The sequence below is a fragment of the Lytechinus variegatus genome, chromosome 1 (assembly GCF_018143015.1).
Source record: "Lytechinus variegatus isolate NC3 chromosome 1, Lvar_3.0, whole genome shotgun sequence".
Lineage (NCBI taxonomy): Eukaryota > Metazoa > Echinodermata > Echinoidea > Temnopleuroida > Toxopneustidae > Lytechinus > Lytechinus variegatus.
In genome coordinates, this window is record NC_054740.1 from 71,905,556 (window position 1) to 71,929,806 (window position 24,251).

The 24,251-nt window shown below is 38.2% G+C and overlaps 1 protein-coding gene across 1 annotated transcript in view; it reads right to left on the reverse strand.

Moving 5' to 3' along the window:
* Positions 1-227: 227 nt before the first annotated feature.
* LOC121421982 overlaps positions 228-24,251 on the reverse strand; it is a 33,424-nt gene continuing 9,400 nt past the window's right edge. The window contains exon 2 of the mRNA XM_041616787.1: positions 228-5,841. Within this exon, the coding sequence (XP_041472721.1) occupies positions 709-5,841 (5,133 nt within the window). The 3' untranslated portion in view covers positions 228-708. The remainder of the gene's footprint in view (positions 5,842-24,251) is intronic.

Consider the following 24,251-nt stretch of genomic DNA (forward strand, 5'->3'; position numbering starts at 1 on the left):
AGGTATTTCTACTTTAGCTCATATAAGAGACATAGATTTGGCTTGCCACATCCTGGTATTAGTCTAAGTTCTGTATTACTTTACAACTGCTTCACAAAATAACCCCTGACAAATTATACTTTTTTAGAAATGTGCTCAAAAAACAAAAATGCCCCATTGAGAAAAAAATTATGTAGTTTTCCTATAAATCTTTGATATTAAAATCTGGGATATATATATATATTTCAAAACTTTTGATTCATGTAAGATGCATACAACCCTGTCAATTAAAATATTGAAATTTCCAAAATTGATCAAAATCAGTATTGTATTGACAGAGTTTCCAATTTCTGAGGTGAAAAATTGAGAAAAGTGTTATAGACTTACATGTATAATAGGCTAAATATACATTAGGGCCCATATTCTTAACTCCAGTTTAACTTAAACCATAGTCTAAGTCAGAGCTGAAAATTATGGGAAGCTTTAAGTGTGAAATATTCATTTATTACTGACTGTTGTCATATTACTTGGATATGTCCAATAATTAATGGTGAAGAAAACTATTGTATTTATCACTTCAAGGCAGTTTCTAATGCCTTGAGAGACAAATTGACCAATTATGTACGAAGAAATGTGTTACTTTTGGCTTTCCATATTAACAACTTCAGACCAGAGGTCAAATTAAACCAAGTTCAGAATACAGACCTAAGACATTGACTTGCTGATGCATCATACATCCTCAACCTCTGCTAGTGGGCAGTTCTTACCTTCCAAGTCTGCCTCATCACCTCCCGAAGACTCATAGTCCTCCTCATCGGCCAATGGGATGTATCCACCAGGTGAAAAGGATTGGTTAGGTTTGGTCTCTGGAGTTGTGTTGTTTTGCCTATGGGACCCAGACACCATATGCATCAGGGATTCAACAGACGAGGTTCGTTCTGGATCAGGTAGAGACATCTCTACAGCCTGGTGGTCCATCATGATGTCCTGGTACTCATCTACCATGTCATCAAAAGGTTGAGCCAAAGCTGCACTGTCCACTGTAGAGACAGAGTCCCTGCAACCAGGGAGCTGGAGGTGTGCCTGGGTTTCCTTGAATTTAGTTACGGCTGGAGCAGGAGGTGGTTTTGTAAGGACAGCCCTCTTCACCTTGGGACTCTCCACAAACTTGACACTCTGCATGACTGGTGGAGGAAGGTTGGCAGGATGGTGGTGACTGTTCATTTTCTTGTTTGTATTGACTTTGGTTGGAATCGGACTTGGCCCCCTGCTGTTGTCTTCTCCAGAGAAGAAAACTTCCCTCGTTGTTTTACGCTGCTGACGGCTGGCACGTAAATCGGGACTAGGCACCCGGACATACTCTGGAGCAACAAGTTTGACTTTCACTTTAACAGGTCTCTCAGGACTACTGTCTGAGCTGAAACCGAGGTTGTCTGATGATTTGGGGTGCCTATAAAGTTTAGTGTTAGTGCCGGGAGGAACAGGTCGAGGAGTTTTGTCTTCATCTGATGTTGACTCATGATCACAAGCAGGATTATACTCATCCTTCTTGACCATCTTTTTTGGATGTGTGGCCTGCCTGTAAGGGAAAAATTCCTGGCCCTTCTTTGCTTTACCAGGCTTCTCTTGCAATTCTCCACCATCAAGTCTGTGCAGAGTAGGTCTCATTTCAGAAACATCTGATGTTGCTCTCTTTCCCTTTTTGCGATGTTTGCCAGATCCTGGAGTGGCATGAACACCAATAAGCTCTTGTAGTTCTGCAACCTTCTGTGCAAGCAATGGAATCTCAGCAGCCCGATGATCAAATGGCCTATAGTACTGAGGATGGAGTATCTCATCTGCATCTTGATCAGCCTCAGTGTGGATGGTTTGGAGTTGATTCAAGGCATATTCAAAGTCAGCACTGTCCCTTCCTCGAATCCTCTTTCCTGCAACATGGGTCGCCAACAGATGCCCATTTTGTTCCAGTGAAGAAATGGCATCATTTTCCTCATCTTTTGGAGCTAGATTTGGCTCACTGCCAGCACGATGCATTTTCAACTGGTTTTTTACCTTTTCTAGAATTTCTTGCTTTTTGTTAAGGCGCTCCATTTCAAGCTTCCTCTGTTGGAACAGTTGTGCACCCATCGATAAACGCTTGGCACTGGAATCCCCTTCAGCTAGTTCGACAGACGTACTTGAAACCTTGGAACTCTCAGACTTTCCTTCTCTCGTGCGGGAATTAAGTCTTGGAAGACTTTGGCTCCTCCTTCCTTTCAGTCCTGGGCCTGTACCTTGGCCACGCTGTCTCAGGCGGTCATAGTAAGCATGCCTCTCATCAGGTTTGGATTGATCATCATCAGAGTACATTTCACTTCGGTTAACAGGAGATGGGCTTTTCTGGGCTTTTTTAACCTTAGGTGGTTCGGCAAAACTTTGCTTTACCGTTTGCTTCTTGATTTCAGGTTCCCTAGCAGAATGGTCTTTGGGCCATTTGATGCTGCCATACACTGCTTTGGGCTGAGAATCAACTTTCTTATGGGTATTGCTTGGTGTTGCTTCGTCTCGGTTTTTGTGGCTGACTACGCTAAGGATCTCTTCTTCCTTAGATAGAGGCTTCAAACTCTCATAGAAGGCCCTTCTATCTTTAGCATTTATAGGCTTAGTATCCTCTTCACTTTCATCTGGACTTTCTTGCTTTACATCTGGTCTACTTTCGTCCCTGTAGGATTTATCGGTGGCACGAAGCTCATTAGAGAGTGGACGAGCATATGTTTGACTTTTTCGTTCTGTTGTATCAACAACTTCACAAGGAACAGCGGTTGCTGTGATATATTGCTCATTGTAATAGGCAGATGGGTGACTGTGCACTTTTCCGGAAATTTCATATGTCTGCGTCTGTGTATCTTTAGAATCCCTTCGAACAGCACGTTTGCCGTAACAAGTGTCATCTTTGATTGCTTGGTTGGATTGCTGGGCATCTCTCACCAATATACTCTTCAAGTCAGCTGAGGCTCGCCTAGGGGGTACGACTTCATCAAGACCACCATTTGTTTCAACATCCCTGTTGATTTTCTTTATAAGATCTTTGACAGGTACAATGGGTACATTATCTACTTCATTTTCTTTCCCTGTACCTCCAAAACGATACTCAGTATCAGAAAATCTTTCCCTGTCAAGAAGCAAGTTCCTAGGTTGATGTGTCTGCTGGTTTTGTTCTCTTTCGAACTCTGGACTAGAATGATACCCTGAAGACAGGCTTGCTCCTCTGTTATGGTCTTTTGGATTTGAATAGTTAACCTGTGCCTTTTTAGGTTCAATCTGTGAGGATGCAATCTTCTTCTGAGCTTGGTGTAGAGCTTGTTGAGTGTAGCCAGCTGATTGTCTTTGCCTGTACAAAACAGATTCATTGCCCATAGAGCTATCTTGAGATACTGTGCTCTGGACACTCTGTCTACGTTCATACTCCTCTAGCTGTCGTCTCCAGGCTAGATCTCCCTGGTTTGTTTGGTATTCCATCTGTGACCTTACTGGAGAGTAACTTCCACGCTGGGAATAGCCATTTTGCACAGGGCTCTTCTGACTGTATTGGTTGGGTGATAGTTTGGGCACGTTTACAGGCTGTTTCATTACAGGTGATACCTTCCCATTTTCAATCTCCACAAACTCCCTCTGCATAGGCTCTGGACTTAACTCTGGACTTGGTGAGGTGGGTACTACTTGAGAGACCAGGCAGAAGATAGTCTGTTTCCCAGAATCCACTTGTTTTACAGAATTGACTGAATTCTCTGGATCAGAAGGAACTGGTGACCTTATTGTCATCTGTGCTGGATAATCTTCAGGCCAGTCCTTTGGAAGAAGAGAAGATCCTTTGTTTGCTGCATAATTTTCATTGTATATTTCTTGCTGGTTGTGTTTATGGTTATTTATACCATATTCACCATTGGAATAGCTTTTCTCAATAGGTTCAGAATATTGTTGACTGCTCTTGGGACTTATCCCATACTGATTTTTATAGGTGGAATTATTGGAGGGATTCTTTGGTGATGCAGCTGCTACTCCAAATGCTGAATTTTTAGACCGCTCTAAACTTGGATAAAGTCCATCATCTGAAGCAGGTTGTTCTATGGCACTCCTGGGTCTTCCTTGGCTAAATGTGTTCTGTGGCTGTCTTGGAACACCGCCGAGGCTTGTAGGTCGTTTGAATTTCTTCATGTGTTGATCATAGGCTTTCACTTCTCTTACTGTGCGCAGTGAGTTTGTTTGTTTTGGCTGCATCTGACTTACTTGCTGGCTCGGCTCTTCCCACTGCATATCTCTGGGTTCCGACTCTGCTTGAAACTCTGGATAGTAATTGAAATTTGCTTTACTTGGTTTACTGGTCGGTGAAGAGGGGTAACTGTTGGAAGGGGGTGCCTGGTTGATTGCAAACATATCAGGTTCTCTGGACTTCTTGTAGGTAGGCTCTCTGAGGTCAATCTCTCCATCACTTCGATAAACTGGTCTTGGACCCTCAGGGACTTTGTCATTTGGGGGCAACACAAGGGGCCTTGCATTGCTGGTGGGTCTAGACGGAACTATGTTTTTCTCTTTGATCCAAGAATTCCCATATGGATCTGAATTCAGCTTTTGTTTCTGCTGCTGATTGGGAGGTTTTTGTTGATAATCTTCTCCATAAGAGGTTGGAGGGTTTTCAAAAGAAAATGGGTTATATGGGCTGGAAGAGTGCACAAAGGGAGTTGGATCAGGGCTATATGGGTCACTTGGTAACCATGCACTGTTTTTATCTGCTTGGTATCCATTTGCTGAAGGCTGATGACTCCTGGAATACCTTCCATTTTGCCTTTCAGGAGAGAAGTCTTGTTTGCCATAGTGATCACTGTATCCATTGTCTCGAGTACTATATTGGTTTTGCCTTCTGTTGTGTGACCCGTCTTGTTGACCATAATAATCACCATTTGTTTCATGGGTTCGATTGTCATAGTGCTTCTGATTTCTGTCCAGAGAGCGGTCCCGCTTGCCATAGTGACTACTTTGGTCATACAGTTGATTGTCATGTCTCTGCTTTCTCTCATGAGACGCATCACGCTTACAGGAGCGATCATCAGGGGCATACTGGCGAGTATCATATTTCTGCTTTCTTTCAGGAGATCGCTGTCTTCTTGGAGGAGACCTTGAGTATTCTTTAGATGGAGACCATGATCTTTCTCTCTGTTTGGAACCCGATGAGGTATGACCAATAAGAGGACTCACCTTCCAGTTCTTTGGACTGCTAGATCCAGATGAGGGACTGCAGATCTCGTATTCACTGGTCGAAGTAGTGAATTCAGTGTCCGGCCGTTCGGGAATATGGACTCTGTTGAGAGATTCCTGTCGACGTGGTGGTTTAGGTGGTCCTCGAGGAGATGTAGGAGACCCTTGGCCATACTGTCCTGGCAACGATCCACGTCTGTTCTTCCCTCTGCTATCCTGAGAGTAGTGGCTTGGTAGCGATCCTGATCTTTTTTCCCCTCTATCCTCATACCTTTGCCGCTGACTGTTGATATGCATGAGCTCTTCATCATCTTCTCGACTGTACCTCCGCTCAGTGCCCGATCGGTTGTGATGATGCATACTGGAGGAACCATTCCTATAGTCTCCTGTAGAATGACGATACCGTCTGTCTTCTCTGGGTGGGCGTTCGTGTCTGCTACGAGAGTAGCCCTGGCCCTGTGACTGGTGATGTTTGGGGGCTCGAGGGCGCTCTGGGCTACTTCGACCGTTGCTGCTACTTGGTTTGGTGATGTAATCAAAGTGGGTCGCCTTTACAGGATGTGCTTTCCCATTCGTCTCATTTTCTTTGCCCTTTTTCTCCTTCCCTGGTGACAAGAGGCCTGAAAGGCCCTGAAAGAAAAAAAAGAGAAAAAAATCATAAGATTGTTTTCATAGCAGTCTAGGAAATTGCTCAAATGCATCCAATTACTGTCAACAGGGCATAAAATAAGATATTTTCAAATTATCACTTTGTACCTCAAGGTGAATTAAAAATATGGGGAAGTATGAATAATTTCTAATTCAGTGAACTGTTGATTGTACACTGAAGATATCACCTTTTAAACTCTCTTTGCAAACCAGATAATATGAAAAAAATAAACCACATGACAAACTTGGTAGAATAGAATTGTGGGAGACAGTGACTGCTTTGGAATTAAACTATTTTTAAGAAAATCATGGATAAAAACGTCTTTCATGAAAAGTGAAGATAGATTAGAAACCAAAAGAAAATGTGAATTCTGAGACAGACCATGATTTAAAAATATAATGGAAATAATTTATTTGTCTTGTAGTGACATTTCAAAGGTAAATAAGGGCTGTTATTTCATGGTTCCAGTGTCATGATTTGTAAATGAACATTCCTAAAATGCACACATATACAAATTCACTTATTAATTTCAAATGTATTTTGCATAGACCCTCTGACCCCCAGAAGATCATATGGATCAAAAACAAATTAAACAAATGAGCAGATTTAAAATCATTCCCTCAAGACTCAAGGGTAAAATCCGAAAGTAAACCCCAAAGACAATAACAAGAATTTCTAAAATCATGGACTGACAGGCAAAAATTGAAAATGTCATAGAACAAGTCCCCTACATGGACTGCTGTGGGCAAATTCATCCATCATGGTTGCTTGCCTTTTGACAATTTTTGAAAACTCTCAAGAGATGGCCTTTGCAGACTAGGAGCTATATTAAAGAAACCCTAAATTGGAAGCCATTGTTTCTGTCATTCATGTCATTGGAAAATTTTATGCAAGCTCAAGTCTCTCCCTCTCTCTTTCATAACAGACTACTTTACAGAAACAATGAATTGCATGAAGATACAATAGATTCCTAGTTCCTTATAAAACTTCATCCATATCTTTATGTAAATTTGGGGTTTTTAGAAACTTCCTTCTATATTCAAGAATGACCAACAGTCATTTCAAGGACTTCATCAAATGGCAAAATCATGAAAGAAATATATCAACAATTGTTTGTTTTTTGTAACATTTATTATTCATTTGTTTTATATCTTTCAGGTTTAGCTTTTTACTTCTATTACAGTTTTTACTATATCCAATAGGTAGAGCGGTAAGACATACAATGCGTTACTAAAGACTCACATAATACAGCAAGTTTTTCACACCATTCATTCACATAATCAAAGAAAATCAAAGAAAACTGAAGCATTAGCTAGCATTAACCTAATGAGCCCTATGTCAAAGATAAGTTGACCAAGAGTCTACAGAATAATAATAATAATAATAATAATATATATGATTTGTATGGCGCCAAATCCATAAGAATATCAAATGCTCTAGGCGCACTAGTGCAAAGTAGAGGTGAAAAAGAAGGAAAAGTATTTAGATTAAAAGTGCTGAAGACAAATAGAAGGGATAAATATCAATTGTAGGCCAAATTGAACATATAGGTTTTAAGATTAGATTTAAACATTTCAACAGAGCTACTATCTTTAATGGTCCGAGGAAGAGAATTCCATGCGGATGGCCCAGCATGGGCAAATTTACGTTCCCCCCACTTTGTTTTGATTTTAGGGATAACCATCAAACCAGAGTCTTGAGAAAGAAGAGATCTAGAAGGGGTATATTGGTGTATCAAGGAGATGTTATAGAGAGGAGCGGATCCATGTGTACAGTGAAAGAGTAATAAAAGAATCTTAAAAATAACGCGTTGTTCAACAGGTAGCCAGTGTAGCGATTTCAGAACGGGTGTGATGTGGCTGTGCTTATTGGTGAGGGTCACTATACGCGCAGCAGCATTCTGTAATTTTTGAAGTTTTGCAAGAGCATTTTGAGGTAAACCAAACATTAGAGCATTTCCGAAATCTAGTCGAGATGATATTAGAGCATGGGTGATTTTTTCTGTGGCATTGCGGGTGAGGTATTTACGGATGAAGCCTAGGTTGCGTAACTGATAGCGAACTGATTGAGAGATACGTTGAATCTGTGTGGACATTGTCATTTGGGAATCAAGAAAAATACCTAGATTACGACAGGCAGTAGATAAGGACACCACATGCCCGGCGAGCGTGACTGAATTGATCGAAATCTTTTCTAATTGAGGTTTGGATCCATACATGATAAATTCACATTTTGCAAGGTTTAATTTAAGTGAATGTGAGTTCAACCAGATATGGACATCGTCAACGCATCGCTCAAGATTGTGGATAGCGCTAGCTGCATCGCTCTGATTGGGTTTGAATGACGTATATATTTGAATATCGTCAGCATAGATATGATAAGAGAGTGAGTGCTGAAGGAAAATATTCCTAAGACCTGTTAGATATAACATGAACATGGTGGGCCCGCCCACAGAGCCTTGCGGCACTCCGCATTTAAGTGGTAAAAAATCAGAAAGGCAACCGTTTATCCTTACTGCCTGGGAGTGAAGTGTAAGGTATGATTTAAACCATTGAAGTGCCTTACCATTGACACCGAGAGATATGAGAGTGTTAATTAGGACTGTGTGATTAACGGTGTCGAATGCTGCTGACAAATCAAGGAGTATCATACCAGTCACTTTTCCCTTATCCATCTCGTGGAGAACATGATTGGTAACATTTGTGAGGAGGGTTTCAACACTATGATGGGGGCGGTAAGCAGATTGGAAGGGATCAAGGAGGTTGTTATCTATGCAATAGTCTAATAATCGTGAAAAAACTACTCGCTCTAATATTTTGAAAAGGAATGGAAGATTAGAAATCGGACGATAGTTACTCAGGGATTGGGGGTCAAGATTGGGTTTTTTCAGGATAGGAAGGATGTGAGCCGTTTTAAGGACAGAAGGTACACATGCCTGATCAATACTTAGATTAACAATATAGGTAATAATACTAGCGAATGTAGAGCTGCATTCCTTGATGAGAACAGTATTGATGGGATCTAGATGGCAAGATTTGGCTGGTAATCTGCGAAGTAGTGACTTTATCTCGTCAGGAGTCGTTGGCCAGATCGTATCGAAGGAAGCTGATGTGACTGGATCGACAGGTGTAAGATCTGGGGTAAGGCTGTTCTGAATTTTATGTATCTTCGAGTGGAAGAAGTGGATGAATCTCTGGGCCAGTTCTTGACTATCGGTGTGCCTTGGGAGTAGAGAGTCCTGTTTACGATTGAGGAGACGGTTAGCGGTGGAGTAGAGTTTCTTAGTATCATTACCACACATGTTGATTAGCCCAACATAGTAGGATTTCTTGGCGCTTTCAACAAGATGATTCACAACCTCTCATTGCGCTTGGAACATCTGTCTGTCTATGCAGAGCTTGCCGTTTGATCGCCATCGTCGCTCGAGCTGTCGACGCTTGCGTTTCTCAACGGTTATCTCGCTGTTGTACCAGGGGCTATCTCGGTGATCTCTCACTTTGCGGGTCTTGGCAGGGGCATGAATATCGAGAAGTGAGGTTAGGATGGTGTTGTAGCGGTTGGTAGCCGAGTCGATATTCTCAGACACGGAGGATGGGGAAATAATATTGCTTTTCGCGACATCTTCTATAAAAGACTTTCTATTGATATCTTTGATGTTGCGTGAGGTATATGCTCTATTGACACGATTTGATCTACAAGAGCGAATTACACAGGTGATAGCAGCGTGGTCTGAAATACCTGGAATAATGTTCGGTTTGGAGATCGGTAGCTTGTCCGAGTTCCGGACGAGGACAACGTCAAGAATATGACCTTTGTCGTGAGTTGGGGATGTGACCAACTGGGAGAGACCATGGCTGCTGATGAGATCCAGAAACTTAAGAGTGTGCGGAGACGAAGTCTTATCAAGGTGTATGTTCAAGTCCCCCGTGATCAAGATAGAGGAAGGATTGCACAGTCTCTCATCAAGAAATGCTGAAAAATCAATGAGAAACTGAGAAAATCCCTGAAATCCAGGAGGACGGTAGACGACGATGATGTCGACCTGCTTGGAGCCGGCATGAGACAAAGTTCCAGACAGGGATTCGAAGGTGTCAAATTGTCCTGTTGGGCCAATATCAACATGAAGACTGTCCTTGTAGAGGAACCCGACTCCACCACCGCGCTTGGTTGATCTGGGGTGATGCTTGAAGAGATATCCTCGTGGACAGAGGTCAGCAGTTGCAGCATCATCGGACGTGGTAAGCCAGGTTTCGCAGACACATGTGAAGTCGAGTCGGTGATCGAGGACAAATTCATGAAATTGGGTAGTTTTATTACGCACAGAACGGCAGTTAAGCATACCAAATTTTATGTTGTCATTAAAACGGTCACGGCCACCTTTCCTACCTCGATGTGATATGATATATTGAAATCATTTTTGTTCAACAGATCAACAATAGAAAAAAAAAAGAAATCTCAATAATTAAGTCTTCTTTACTGTCTAATTATGGTGGGAAAACTATACAATGTCTGGTAATACAAAAAGTTTTACACTGTAGTGTAAATGCTCCAAAAGTGTGATGGTGGAATTTGGAAAGTCAACCTTAAAAGCTTTTACTTTTTTTCTGGCACATTCGGATGAAGTGGTGGGTGCAGTTGACCCACAAACAACCTCATTTTTTCCAAGGCTGATGTGTTATCATCAAACTGTTAGCAGAGCAAAAAATCTGGTTCCACTTTGACTTTAACCTTCAGACATGATCTCAATCATAAACAGAAAATAATCTCTTTAACAAAATCTCTGCTACTTTTTTTTCTTTCTCTGCCTTCACATTGATCCCTGAGCAGAGAATAATTCCCTTTAGTATCTTCTGATCTGATTGGTAATGCAGCCCCCCCCCCCATCTCCCCGCCCCTTTCCCTTTTTGATTGAAGAGTTCAAAGACATAATTGGGTGAGTGACCTTGGAGATTTATTTCATATACGTAATAGAATGGCAAAGCACCACATACACAATAGGCGGTTTCAGACCGCCTCAAAGTTCGCCAGTTCCAGGTATTCTCTGATCGGGAAATTTACCCCGATCAGAAAATACCAGGTATTTTGGTAATGTGAAAGCAAACTACGCGTAATTTCCCCGAAAGAAAATACCCGCTAAATAGTAGGTACTTGGCGAAATTACGAGAACTTTCGTGGAGATTTTTCCAAGGTCGCAGGTATTTTGGCGATGTGAAAGCAAATTACGGGAACTTTTATCCCAGCGTGTCATTGGGCGCGGCGGGGTGAATGGCTGCTGGGCTAGTGATTTTGAATCTCCCGCCTTGCCTGCTTATCAGACCACACTGCGCATGCTCGTAACTTCGGGAACTTATCCCGAAGGATGTGTTTCGGGGCGGTGTGAATGCAGGAATAATTAACGGATATTTTTTAGCTTTAAAAAGTTCTCGTAATTTAACGGGGATTCTTGTGATCGAGGCGGTTTGAAACCACCTAATGATAATAACAACAAATGATTGGACCTCTAGAAAGAACAGAGCCAATGCTCTGAATAGAGTGATCCATCCATATCTTTTCTGGTGTTAATATATTCAATATTAATATTTTGTACAATTTATTTTGTTGTGACTCTTATATGGTAAATTAAGCCAAACCAAACCAACCAGTACTAGTAATGATAAAAATAATTGATAAAATTTTTAGAAAATACAGATAAAGATAACACATCTTTTAAGGTCAGGGAGATCGGGGTTAGTTGGTACACGGGGTAAGTTGAAACATTGTAATTGTCTTTAACGCCTGTAAAATAAATTTATTTCTATTAATAATACAACAGTGTTGTATTATCAATAGCAATAAATTGAGGGCAGTATTGCATAAATTTTACAGGCATTAAAGAAAATTGCAATGTTTCAACTTACCCTGCGTTCCAACGAACCCCAATCTTCCCTACTTATTTTATCTATTCAGAGACACAGAGTGATGAAATAAGGTCCATGAAAGTTGGATCATTTGAAATATGACGAGATTCAAGAACAGATATGTCAGACCAGATTTAATTCACTCTACAGACTTTTCACTTTACTTGAAGAAAGTAAAAGAAAGTGCATTCCACAGAGAATGAGAACTAGTAGCAAGGTTCTTTTTTACCAAATGAGAATATTTTTTGTCTGAGCCAACCAATGTCTGTAGGCTGTTAATGATCGTCCATAAAACTAGGATTGGGGACTTTCTCATCTACATGTATGTTATACAGGCTAGTTTCATATGATATCTTCAGAATTATCACATGAATCCTGTAAAATACTTAACCACCCCACCCCCTCCCTTTTCCATATGTATCCTGTTCAGATTTGATACCCAAGTGTTCAGTTTATTCCTCTCCACCAGACTCTATCCCTTCTTGCCAAAAGACCCTTTAAGCAGCCATGAACCTAACCTTGATATTGACTGTTCATTCCTTTCCAAACAATACAACTGTCAACCAATACCTGTCATGTTTTCGAATGGATGGTAAAAAGCACAAGTTCATTATAAGATCAACAGTCGCATTAAGATAAAAAGATGAAAGGTTTAGTGTTACGTGTAAAGCTGCAAAATAATACCCATTATCTTTGATCACCTTGAATCTCATGGAAAGACTGAGAAAAGGATCCTTTCAAACCATGAACTTCAAGGCCTCACAAGAAAGTACATTCACCGGTAGAACATGTTCACTAGTTCCATGGACCTATCCATGACTGGTTCATACCCCAAATTCCAAACTTGGGTTTATAATTTTATGGATTGCGAATCTTTGCGACACAGCAGATTGATTTGTCAGCACAAAAGGTACTCAAATTCATCCTTAACATCTGGGAATAATAACTGAAATAGTTTTATTCACCATTAAAGCATGTTGAAATAATGTAAAAAACAAGAGAAACAACATTTTTTATTCTTCTAATATATTTCTTTATATCCTCCTAAGACCCATTATAGCCATGGCTTATGCCTAGATTTTGAATCTCCAAGATGCTGAACAATATGTAGGCACAGTGGATAAAATGCATGACTACCACCCAAGTTAGAAAGTTTTTAATGCCATTAATTTGGGACAGACAATACAAGCACTTACAATATTCTGATGGGTGAAGATTTAGATAAAGACCATCCCCCCCCTTCTGCCCTACACTCCAATTCCTCACATTATTATTTTCTGTATGCCCCTCCCCTAACCATCAACTAATATCTTAGAATCACAACACAACAGAGCCGCTTGAATTGGCCTGGCTGACATTAAATCACTTTCACATTCTAGACATAGCTTTGGGATTACAGAGCGCTGGTAATGATACAAATGATGGTTAGACGTCACACTTCATCACTGATCTTACACTAGTATCATAAGCAGTATGTTCAGCCACAATGAGCATACTGCATCACAAAATCATAAACTTTGACATGATTTTATTTTGGCCAATTTCACAAGGCTACAATGAAGCTTACATGATTGGGTAAATTGCCCATTTGTCTACTACCAACTCGTCCATTCCCCACATGGTCTACTTTCATTTAGTCTAATGCCATTTCATCCAACATTTCGTCTAATAACCATTTGGTCCATTAACAATTTGGTCCAATCATCACTCCATCTAATCACCATTTCGTCTATGACCATTTCGTCTAATAACCAATTGGTCTAATACTCATTTTATTTTCATTCATTTTGTACAATTTAACACTTAAGACCAATAAGACCACATAATATATGGAATAAATGGCTATTGGACTAACTGGTTATTAGACGGAATGGCATTTATAGACTAAGAGAATTTAGACCATGTGGTGATTGGACGAACTGATGGTAGACCAAATGATAGTAGACAAGCTGGCAAATTTTGGACAAATTGGCATTAGACCAATTGGAAATAAACACTATCATAAGCAACTATGTTCAGCCATACTGTATCACAGAATCTTAAACTTTGACATGATTTTATTTTGGCCAAATGTATCACAGAATCTTAAACTTTGACATGATTTTATTTTGGCCAATTTCACAAGGCTACAAACAATGTAGCCTACATGATTGCAGCAAAATTTCTACTTATTGCCATCCTGAAGCCTACATAAAAGAAATGTTGAACTCATCATATAGGCCTAGGTATAGATGAAGTCTGATTTTTATACTGACTGTGATATAAATGAAAACAGAAAAGAAAGGCTTAAACAATGAATAAAAGAGAGGGCTATGAATCAAATTTGACCATATTAACCATGAATCTATAGGCCTTCACTTCAACAATACAACAAACATAATGCCTACTCCTGATGGGTATAGGCTTGCATATAGGACGGATAAAGAATTTAAATGTCTTTAAATGATGCATTTATTATAAAAGTATCTCTGACTGAATAACTACTGCAGTACACTAAAATACAATGGCATTATGGCAAGCTGAATGATTCTAATACAGAAATTTGTCCGACTGTTAAATGGAAGTCTTGACCGAAAGTCCAAGACTAGGGATATTGCCTTCTACATCCCACAAATAGAAATACTAATTGGCAGCTGGGAGCCATGTCATATTCAGATCCAATTCTAATCATAACTTGATCATACAGTGTACCACGCTGCTTGCTGGCAACCTGCCAGTACAACAGGGGTCAAAGCCACATTTCAGAGGTCATTGCTGACCCTTCAGGCAAGGTCAAAGGTGGCACAACTTCAACTGGAAATTTTCAATAGAGATTAAAATAAAATCTCGACCTGGTACATGGATGTGAAGGGATTTTGGTTGGACAATCAACAGCCGGGTGTACAGACCCTTGTACAGACTGTGGTTTCGTGAGTGAATAGGGCTACATAAATACCTGGAGGACACTTGGGAGCAAGGAGTAGTTTATTCGTATCTCGAGCTAATTTCTTTTTTTTTGAAAAAAGAAACTTGAAAGGACAAGAATGCAATTTAGAGATCTGAATACATTGAAAAAATCCTTTTGAACGATAATCCGTTTAAATTCATAGACCTTCAAGAAACACAGGACAATTAATTGATAATTATTTTATTTTCAAAATAATTTCATCGACCTACACCATCTCAAATTTCCTCTAATCAATGATATCTTGTTGACAAAATGATACAATATGGACAGTGATACATTCAGTCTAATCACAATATCCTATTTCATGATTGGCCTACATATGTCACTGGAGCAAGCACCATGTAATTACTCCTTTTTTTAACTATTTGCACGCTGAATTAATATTGGGGATAATAATGACAATTGTTTCCATGTTTATTTTCTTTCATTCAAGATTTCCCTATTGCACCATTGAAACTTATTCAATATCATATAGATGTTTTATTAGCTTATCTAATTTTTTGATGGGGGAGAAAACTAATTATTGCAATTGTTAAATTTAATTGTACGAATGTACAACAGATAGCAACACGTTACACAGCCAAGTAAAATATTTTATTTACTTTTTTTTAGAATTCAAGGATGTTTTGATATTGGACTTCGTGGAAAATGATGACAATGTTCTCTCAATTGGAAATCTTCTTGGAAACGAGTACTCTTCTTTTGTTCACACATTATGGATATGATACAATCTGTTTATCCCATCAATTATTTCAGTTTTGTAAATACCACTTTAACAGACAGCAATTTGGTGCAATGACCGATCAGGAATGAGAATCAGAATGGCAAAGTTTTATGAATACTTCAGCCACAATAACATTGTCATACAATGACTTTTGTGGGGATAGATGACAGACAAAGAACAAGGAAAATAATCAAAATTTGAAAATGGTGACACAGGTCATTTAACATTCCTCATATGAACAGTAAACAAATTATTCCCAAATTGACTGTGCATGATTAAAACAACAACATAGCTTTTCCTCATGTACATGACGTCCCAGCCATTATGGATTTTTTGTGTGTTTTCTTTGAATACATGTAGCAGCTTTAATGCACATGTCTCAATACATGTTTGTGAATAATGTTAGAGCAATAACCAGATGGGACATCGGTTCAGAAGTTTTGCTCCTAAAATCAAAATCTGTTCGAATATCTTCAAATACAGTAGCTTTAAAGCACACTGTCACAATAAGGCCCAAATGTCCACTACCAATTCTTCCTCTTTGTTGGAACGTTTTGCTAGACCTGAAAAAATTACTAGCCTATCAATTTTTGTGCTCAGCAAATGTCAATGGAAACTCACACTTCTGTTTAAAAGCCAACACTAAAATTTAAAGCAAAACTATTTGCCTACTTCAGTCAAATAGGCCTCATATTCTCAACAGTATGGTACTGAACATGGCATCCCCCCCCCCCTCCCCTCCAAAAAGAAAATAGTTCTGGGCTAAATCAACACATGAAAAGCTGGATTTGAGATCAAGTGAGAGGATGAAAGCCATCTGGGAATGCTTGAAGGAAAATTGAACAATTTTTCACATATTTGTAGAAAAATGGATCTTTCAGCCAATCTTGAAGAGCTACATACCCCCGACCTGAAGGTGATGAAGTAAGCTTGGAGCTCAACCAGATGGGGCACTGACACCCTGCTGAAGTGAAATTCAATATTTCATTTTTTGCAGATTTGACATCAAGGAAGCATCTTCATGAACCACAATGAGTTGCAAGAAATTATGGCAATCCCACGATTTCAGGGAGGTATCAAACCTTCACATTATAGGACTAATGCTACAAAAAGTGATATTTCATAACAAAATAGAAAAGAAATAGTAGTTGACATCATCTGCCCTCTCATTTGCATACCATTCAGGGTGTCCATATTCTATAAAACAAACCTGTTTCGTGAAATTAATAAAACTGTTTAGTAAAAGCACAATCACTTTCTCATTTTACACCCGATTTTAAAGATTTTTTCAACATTATCAATGCTAGTTTGATTTTCTCTTTTCATTATAATTAGCTGGTGTGGACTTGACCTTTAACAACTCAATATTGTTCACAGGCTTGCAAAGACTTGCACACTTGTCAACTTGACATATCAGCAAATGAAGATCATCTCGTCAATTCCATCATTTTAGCTTTTATTTTTTTTCAAATAGGCCTACATGTAGATCTACACTGTTAAAAAACCTGATTTTACAGAAAAAGGAAAGAAGATTTTGCAAAAAGCAATAACAGAATCATTCTGTAAATTCATAAAACATGAATTTTCTGCAATTTAACAGATTAAGTCTGTTTAAAAAGGGGGAAATGGTGTTTTATTAAAGGAAATTTGTAAGGTTTCATACACCACATACCAATATCCTGTAAGATGCAATCTGGTAAGATTACAGGTGTTCTCGCGACTCTGCTGCAGGAACTTCGTTTATTTTATGGATAACTTTTCTAACAGTGTACATAATAAATGCTGGCATTAAAAAACAAGAATTTTAAATTCAAATAACATTCAAGTGGAATTCAATGTTTACGAAACTTGAAAACATTAATTTCTATGGCTTAGAATGTCCTTTGAGCTAGCTGTGCAGGTCATTGCACTGTATGGTTTGTTTTGTGTTGAGAAAAAAATTCAATGCCACATAATATTTGATGCAGGTTACAGGCAATCACTTTTAAGGCTACACATTCCTTTGAGTACAATAGACCCTCAAGGCTATTTGACATCTTGCTCAAACTCAAAGAAAGTTTCACAAATCAAATGTCAACATTTTCAGGTAGAATGGAGAGAAATGAACTTTTAATTTTGCAGCGATTTTTGTATGACTCTGTGGACAAAAATACAACAAGTGGGTGGGTGTGTTTGTGTTTTATTGTGGATAATTGGACAAAAGGTACTGAATAGAATGCACAGTATATCCATCAAGAATCTATCCACCCCCCCCCCCCACAAACACACCTGCATGCACAAACACCCTCCAAAATCGTTTTGGAGATTAACTTGAGTTTCAACTTTCAAGAGTTCAAATCATGACTTGTAACATTAGGACCCACAAAAAAAAGAAAGTTCACCCAAGGATACTTACAAGTTCCTGAAAGTGTAACTAATCTCAGTTGACAAAAAATATTGATCTCAAACACTGAAACCAGGTAGGCCTACCAAGTTTCAACATTTTTCTACCATCTTGAAAGCAAAAATATAGGCCTACTTTCCCTACCAACAGTTTGCATTCCCATCCAAATCATTCCAACGAGCGATAGGGCTACCACCTGCACTTGTGAAAATATCATGGGGCACACCATCATAACACATTAAAATTCTGATTTATATCTGTTGTGACAAAATCATAAATACCCTCAGGTAATAAATTTGAGGATGCTCTCAAATTATCAATAGAAGAAGCACCATAAGTCTTTAAATTTTGTGGAAAAGTGATTTAAATTGTCATCACACAAAATTAAAGGGGGAAAGAAAAACCCGCCTTGGAGTAAAAGTAGACAAATGAAAGGGCTGGGGAGCTTGACCCGTGGCATACATTAAAATTTCACTGGTGTATTTCACCATAAACAGAAAATGAACGTAAATCCATCTCAAAATCAGGATCCAAGCTGTCAACCTGAATATCAAATGTAACCAATCTCTGCTTTGATAAAGGGTCAAAGGTCGTATGATGAGAGATATAGTTGAAGATATTTGAAAGATAAAGCATATTTCAAAGCCTCACCTCCAACATCTGTAATAAATGAAAATGATTTCTTCAAATGGAATGACTGAGGTCTGGGTGTGGGCTGGTACTTGGTACTGCCAAGTGCCAACTTCTGGGCCCCGTCTTACAAAGAGTCTTACAAAGACTTACGATTGATCCCATCAATCTTAACTTTATGGAAATCCATCCGTACATTATTTTTTCTACAAGAAATTTGCACAATCTCCTAAGTAAACAAAGAAAATCACACTGAATCTTCAAGAGAATGATAAATGTATGAATATACATCATATCCAGAAAACATTTAGAACAACTTTGCATTTTAGAAGTTGACATTGCTGGCCATCCAAAGTTGAGGTTGATTGGATCAATCGCAACTCTTTGTAAGACAAGGCCAAGGTCTCAATAATCACTTTCATTCTACATGTGAATACACACTTCCACATTATATCTAGATATATATTTTTGTGTGATTTCATTTGTCATAGTTTTGAAATTTTGTTGATCATTGTCAAATTTACACTTCTGTATTGCTTTGCTGCACATAAAAGTGACACCAGAATCATGAATACGCTGAATGAGTCGTGACAATATTAGTACATTATGCCAAAAAAAAGTCTATATGCACACTGTATCAAAAGGGTGCCTGTATAATAACAATATATGCCAGGGTGCTAAATAACTTTTTAGAAGCACTTGCCCTGTCAGGCAAGTAAATTTTTAAATAGTTGGAAAATACTTGCCCGAAAATCTATTTCCCTTGCTCGAAAAATCCTTGAAAAAAATTTTATTACCTCTTCCCATGAAAATATTGCAGTTTTAAACACCATTGACCTTTTTCTCTCTTTTGACATAAACTGATGTACCTTGTTCTTGCATTTTTTTAACAATGTGATTTTATCTTGCCCACCATTAACCAAATTTAGATTTTAAATATATAATATCAACCCTAATTTTGGTAATTCTACTTTGAGAATTTTGCCTGCCCAATTTGGGGAAGTAGTTTTGGTCTTTACTTCAAAACACTTAGGCAAAACACCTGGGCAATCGGGCAAGTGCTTACATGTATGCAGCACCCTGGAGGCCTATTAATATGTATGGTAATATATTTCCTAACATTTCTAAGCACTACCAGATTTTCATATATGGAATCAAGTCAATTATAGAGAACTTGGTCTTACATCAATTTAACACCATAGATACACATTATGACTACACAATCTTGTCTGATTATTTTAAATTTTTCAGGATACAGAACTGGCATTGTCAAAACAACTCTAAACTTTCTGAAAATGGTATGATTTAGCGCTTCCAACAATGGAAAAAAAATCTAAAGCATAAGCAGATATTTCATTTTGTCCTAGTATAGAAAGGAATTAATTGGATCAGCAATTTTCAGCATTTTGAGTTCTGACCTCCTTTTGTCAATTTTTTCAACCTAAATAAACCTGGCTAAACTTGACAGGTGGACAGCAAAATATGCAAAATATCAACAAGACCAACAGTACAGAGTTAATACTGTCTGGGACTACAAAGAATTGACCTCAATAATTTCAACAAGATCAACATTATATAGATTTAATACTGTCTAGGAATTCAAAGAATTGACTTCAGTAATATCCCAGACAGAATACTTGGTCAGACCTGAGCATGTTCCAATCAACATCAATGGAGTGGCTCTACTTGAAATATGTAACCACAGAGCTATTTGTAATAGCTCCATAATTTAAAGGACAAGTCCACCCCAACAAGAAGTTGATTAGAATAAAAAGAGAAAAATCGAACAAGCATAACACTGCATTTTTTTTTCATCAAACTCGGATGTAAAATAAGAAAGTTATGACATTTTAAACTTTTGCTTAATTTCACAAAACAGTTATATGCACATCCTGGTGGGTACGCAAATGAGGAGACTGATGACATCATCCACTATTTCTTTTGCATTCTATTATACAAAATAGGGAATATCCTATTTTTCTCCTCATTGTGAAGTAAAACAACGATTAAAATCTCCCTGAATATGTGGAATGAGCATTGTTAAATACTATATGATTCAGTCAAGTTGGTCCTTATTCTCAAATCTATAAAAAATCAAATGTTGTATAATTCAAACAATAAAAAACAAAAGAAATAGTGAGGGACATCATTGACTGTCTCATTTCAGTTGTGCATATCACTGTTTCATGAAAAATAAGCAAAACTTTAAAATAATAACTTTCTTATTTTACATCCGTTTTTTATGAAATTTTCAGCGTTTTTGCTAGTTTGATTTTTCTCTATTTATTCAAATCAACATTTTTAGGGGTGGACTTGACCTTTAACTACAGGGCTTAAATAAAAATACTGGTGGAGGTAGAATGATCTTGAAAAGAGTTTTTAGAATTTAGAATGCTATTTATGCCATTGCTATCGCCCACTTCAGTGATTTTATCCTCACAATTTTCCACCTGGGCTAAAGCCATTTTATTAATAACATAAAAATTCTTTACTTTGAATTCAATCAAAATCATATCCCTCCACAGCTAAGAAAAGTTTTTACTGTATGAAAGGCACACATCCACATGGTAATATGGTATCTCTTGAGTGCATGCATGGACCATAGAGCTAGCTCCATGCATGGACCAACAGTGTACCACCTCATGCATGGTTGGTCCAGGGCTATGCTCTATATATAGTGAAAGGGATTCATTTCTTCCAAATCTATAAAATGAGGACACCAGTTTGATCACTTATCTCATAATGCTCAGTTCCAAGACTCATTCAGAAAAATTAACATTTTAAACCACGGACGTGAAGATTCCTTGGAATAATCAAATATCCTGGGATTCCTGGATTTTTTTTAGATTAATTAATCTCATATCTTGTGCAATGTATTTTATTGTGATTTTTATATGGTAAATAATACCAAACCAAACCAAAAGATATAATCCTTTGTTTGGAATTTTCTCTTCAATTGCTGCTCAATAATTCACCATTATACATAATATCATATATATACATATTCTTATTTTGAAAGCTCCAAGGATACGACTCGAACCTTCAAAAATAATATCAAAGATTATTATTCATACAGACAATTTTAGAGCCCAAATACAAGTGTTATTTTGTTGGTGCACTCGACCCACTTAAAAAGTTTGTTGAACTCGCCTAATATTTTTTCCGAGGTGACACAATATTGAAAATATTGGACGACTAGAAGGGGAATTCCCGAAGTGTACGCACCACTCATCGCGCGCGCATGCAGTTTTCAATGGCAAATGCGCACTGTGTGTGGAACTGTGACTGCAGAGTGATGAACAATTCCTATTAAATTTTTTCTACAGAGGCTGTAGTAAATCTCTAAATGCAGAGAAAACCAACAACTGTTAGGAAGTTTGGAGTTATATTCGCTTTAATTTCATTTTATCCTATAATAATTTGAATATATTTTAGAAATTGAGGCACAGGAAATACTATTTTTTTTGCATGATAAATCGAGTGCATAGCTTTAGGACCCCTTCTACATCGGGCGGCGAAATTAAGAGGTTTTCGAAAAACACGACGGGATTTTCGTATTAGTGAGTTTTGTGATATTTTCTACTTGGTTAATGATCTTTAGAATGTTTGCCACAAATTAGTGAAATATAATTTGTTGAAATATTAAAATTGGGACAGTTTTTATTGTTTGAAAACAAAGTGCGTAGCTTTAGGTCCCCCATCATACAGCAGAGTCAGAGTCTGAGGGCGGGAGGGAAAGTTAAAAATTATTTGCTAAAATTCTCTGTATGAATAATAATCATAATATTGGATGTCCCATTTTTCGGTCAATACAAGGAAATATAGGACTCGCTTTGCAAAATATTTCCTTGTATTAACCTCAAGGCCATCCAATATTATATAAATATTTTTCAGGGTCAAATACAAGGAGACTTTCACAAGGTCACAGCTGTTTTTAGATCCACTGACCACCTATCGAAATCTGACAGCTCTTCAAATCTTTCCTGGGGCCCCCATCAATAATCTCAAAGGATTCCCCCTATCCCCGCCCCCAAAGCGAATCAGGGGGACTACAATTAGGAACAGCATACCACTCAAGTGAGATCTGGAAATATATCAACCTGTAAAATCTCATTCTCTTCTTTGCAACTATTAATAGTAAAAGGCCTACTTCCAAGCATTTTTGCTTTTCTTTTCATCCTTTCTTTTTTTCTTGGGGAGCATCAGCAGCAGAAGAGATTTGAAGTCACAGTGTCCTACTTCTGAAAGTGCACAAGACATTGGCATGTACTTTATAAATCTATCTTGTAAAACAGAAGCAGGATTTGGCTCAGTGACATCTGGGACTTGTGCACAGAACTCAGTCAGGCCTTCAGAAACTGAACAACAATCTGTGCTAGTCTTGTGGCAAACCCAACTTGCTGATGAAGTTTCAATAGACCAGTTCGTAGTTACTTCATGGACAATTTTGGTCAAAAAGCAAGATATTACGTAAGCTTGCCTTACATAGCAGGATGAAGAAATTGAATAGACCAGGTGACTAGAATAGCACACAAATGAACACTTAATGAAGGCATTTGTTGCATTCCTACTTTAAATGCATATCTTAGCATGTTGCAGAATGTACTTTGTAAACTGTGAAATACGAGTCGTTCGTGGAAGCATTGTTGTTTTTTGTGGATGTAAATGAAAACGACAATTCAAAAGAATATATGAATAATCAAGACATCAAAGTTGGTGCTTATCTCATTAGATTTTAAAGCACCATGTCACTTTAGTACAAATGACCTTCTTCTGATCATGCGTAGAATCTTTTGATCATGCGCAGAAAGGAACTACGAACTGGCTTATGGGGGTCTGTGTCTGCAGCCAAGATTGATAACGATTTACATCCACTTTCTTAACTAACTCTTGTTACAGACCGTTTTTGCAAACTCATTGCAGAATCTTCGCATCACACGAAAGAACCAATTTAATTTTAATACATGTATGCTCCATCAACGATTATCATTAAGAAAGGCATGTGGGTCAACCACTTAGAACAGGATGGAAGTGAGAACAGAAGAAAATATTATGAATAGATATTCAAGTGAACGATAAATCCCCAGCTTAGGCAGGATAAGGATCAAGCAGTATATCTGATAGAGCTTCATAAACTATGTAGGGCAATGTACACAAATTCCACTATTTTTTCAATACATTTTCAACATAAACAATATACACAAAAATCACAGATCAAATTTGAGTTAAGTTGTCATTCCACCAGAGTTTGTCCTTTCCATGAACTGCCTTTGACAATATTTTGGGGTTGGTTCTCTGCTTCTATTGAACTGTAAATTTCTAGGTGGTTTCAGACCGCCTCAAAGTTCGTCAGATCCAGGTATTTTCTGATCGGGAAATCAGCCCTGATCTATCCCAATCAGAAAATACCAGGTAATTTTGGCAGTGTGAAAGCAAATTATGCATAATGTCCCCAAAAGAAAATACCCACTAAATAGTAGGTACTTGTCAAAATTACAATAACTTTGAGTGGGATTTTTCCAAGTTCGCAGGTATTTTGGCAGTAAGAAAGCAAATTCTTGGGCATGGGCGCCGTGGGTGGCTGCTGAGCTAGCAATTTTGAATCTTGTTCCTTGCCTGCTTATCAGACCATACTGCCCATGCTCGTGACTTCAAGAACTTTCCCAAACCTGTTTGGGTGCATTGTGAATGCAGAAAAAAAAATCAGGTATTTTTTAGCCTGAAAAGGTTATTTTGTGATCGAGGAGGTTTGAAACCGCCTTTTGTCGAGCGTATTAATCTCATTCATACTCAAGAACTCAAATCCTACA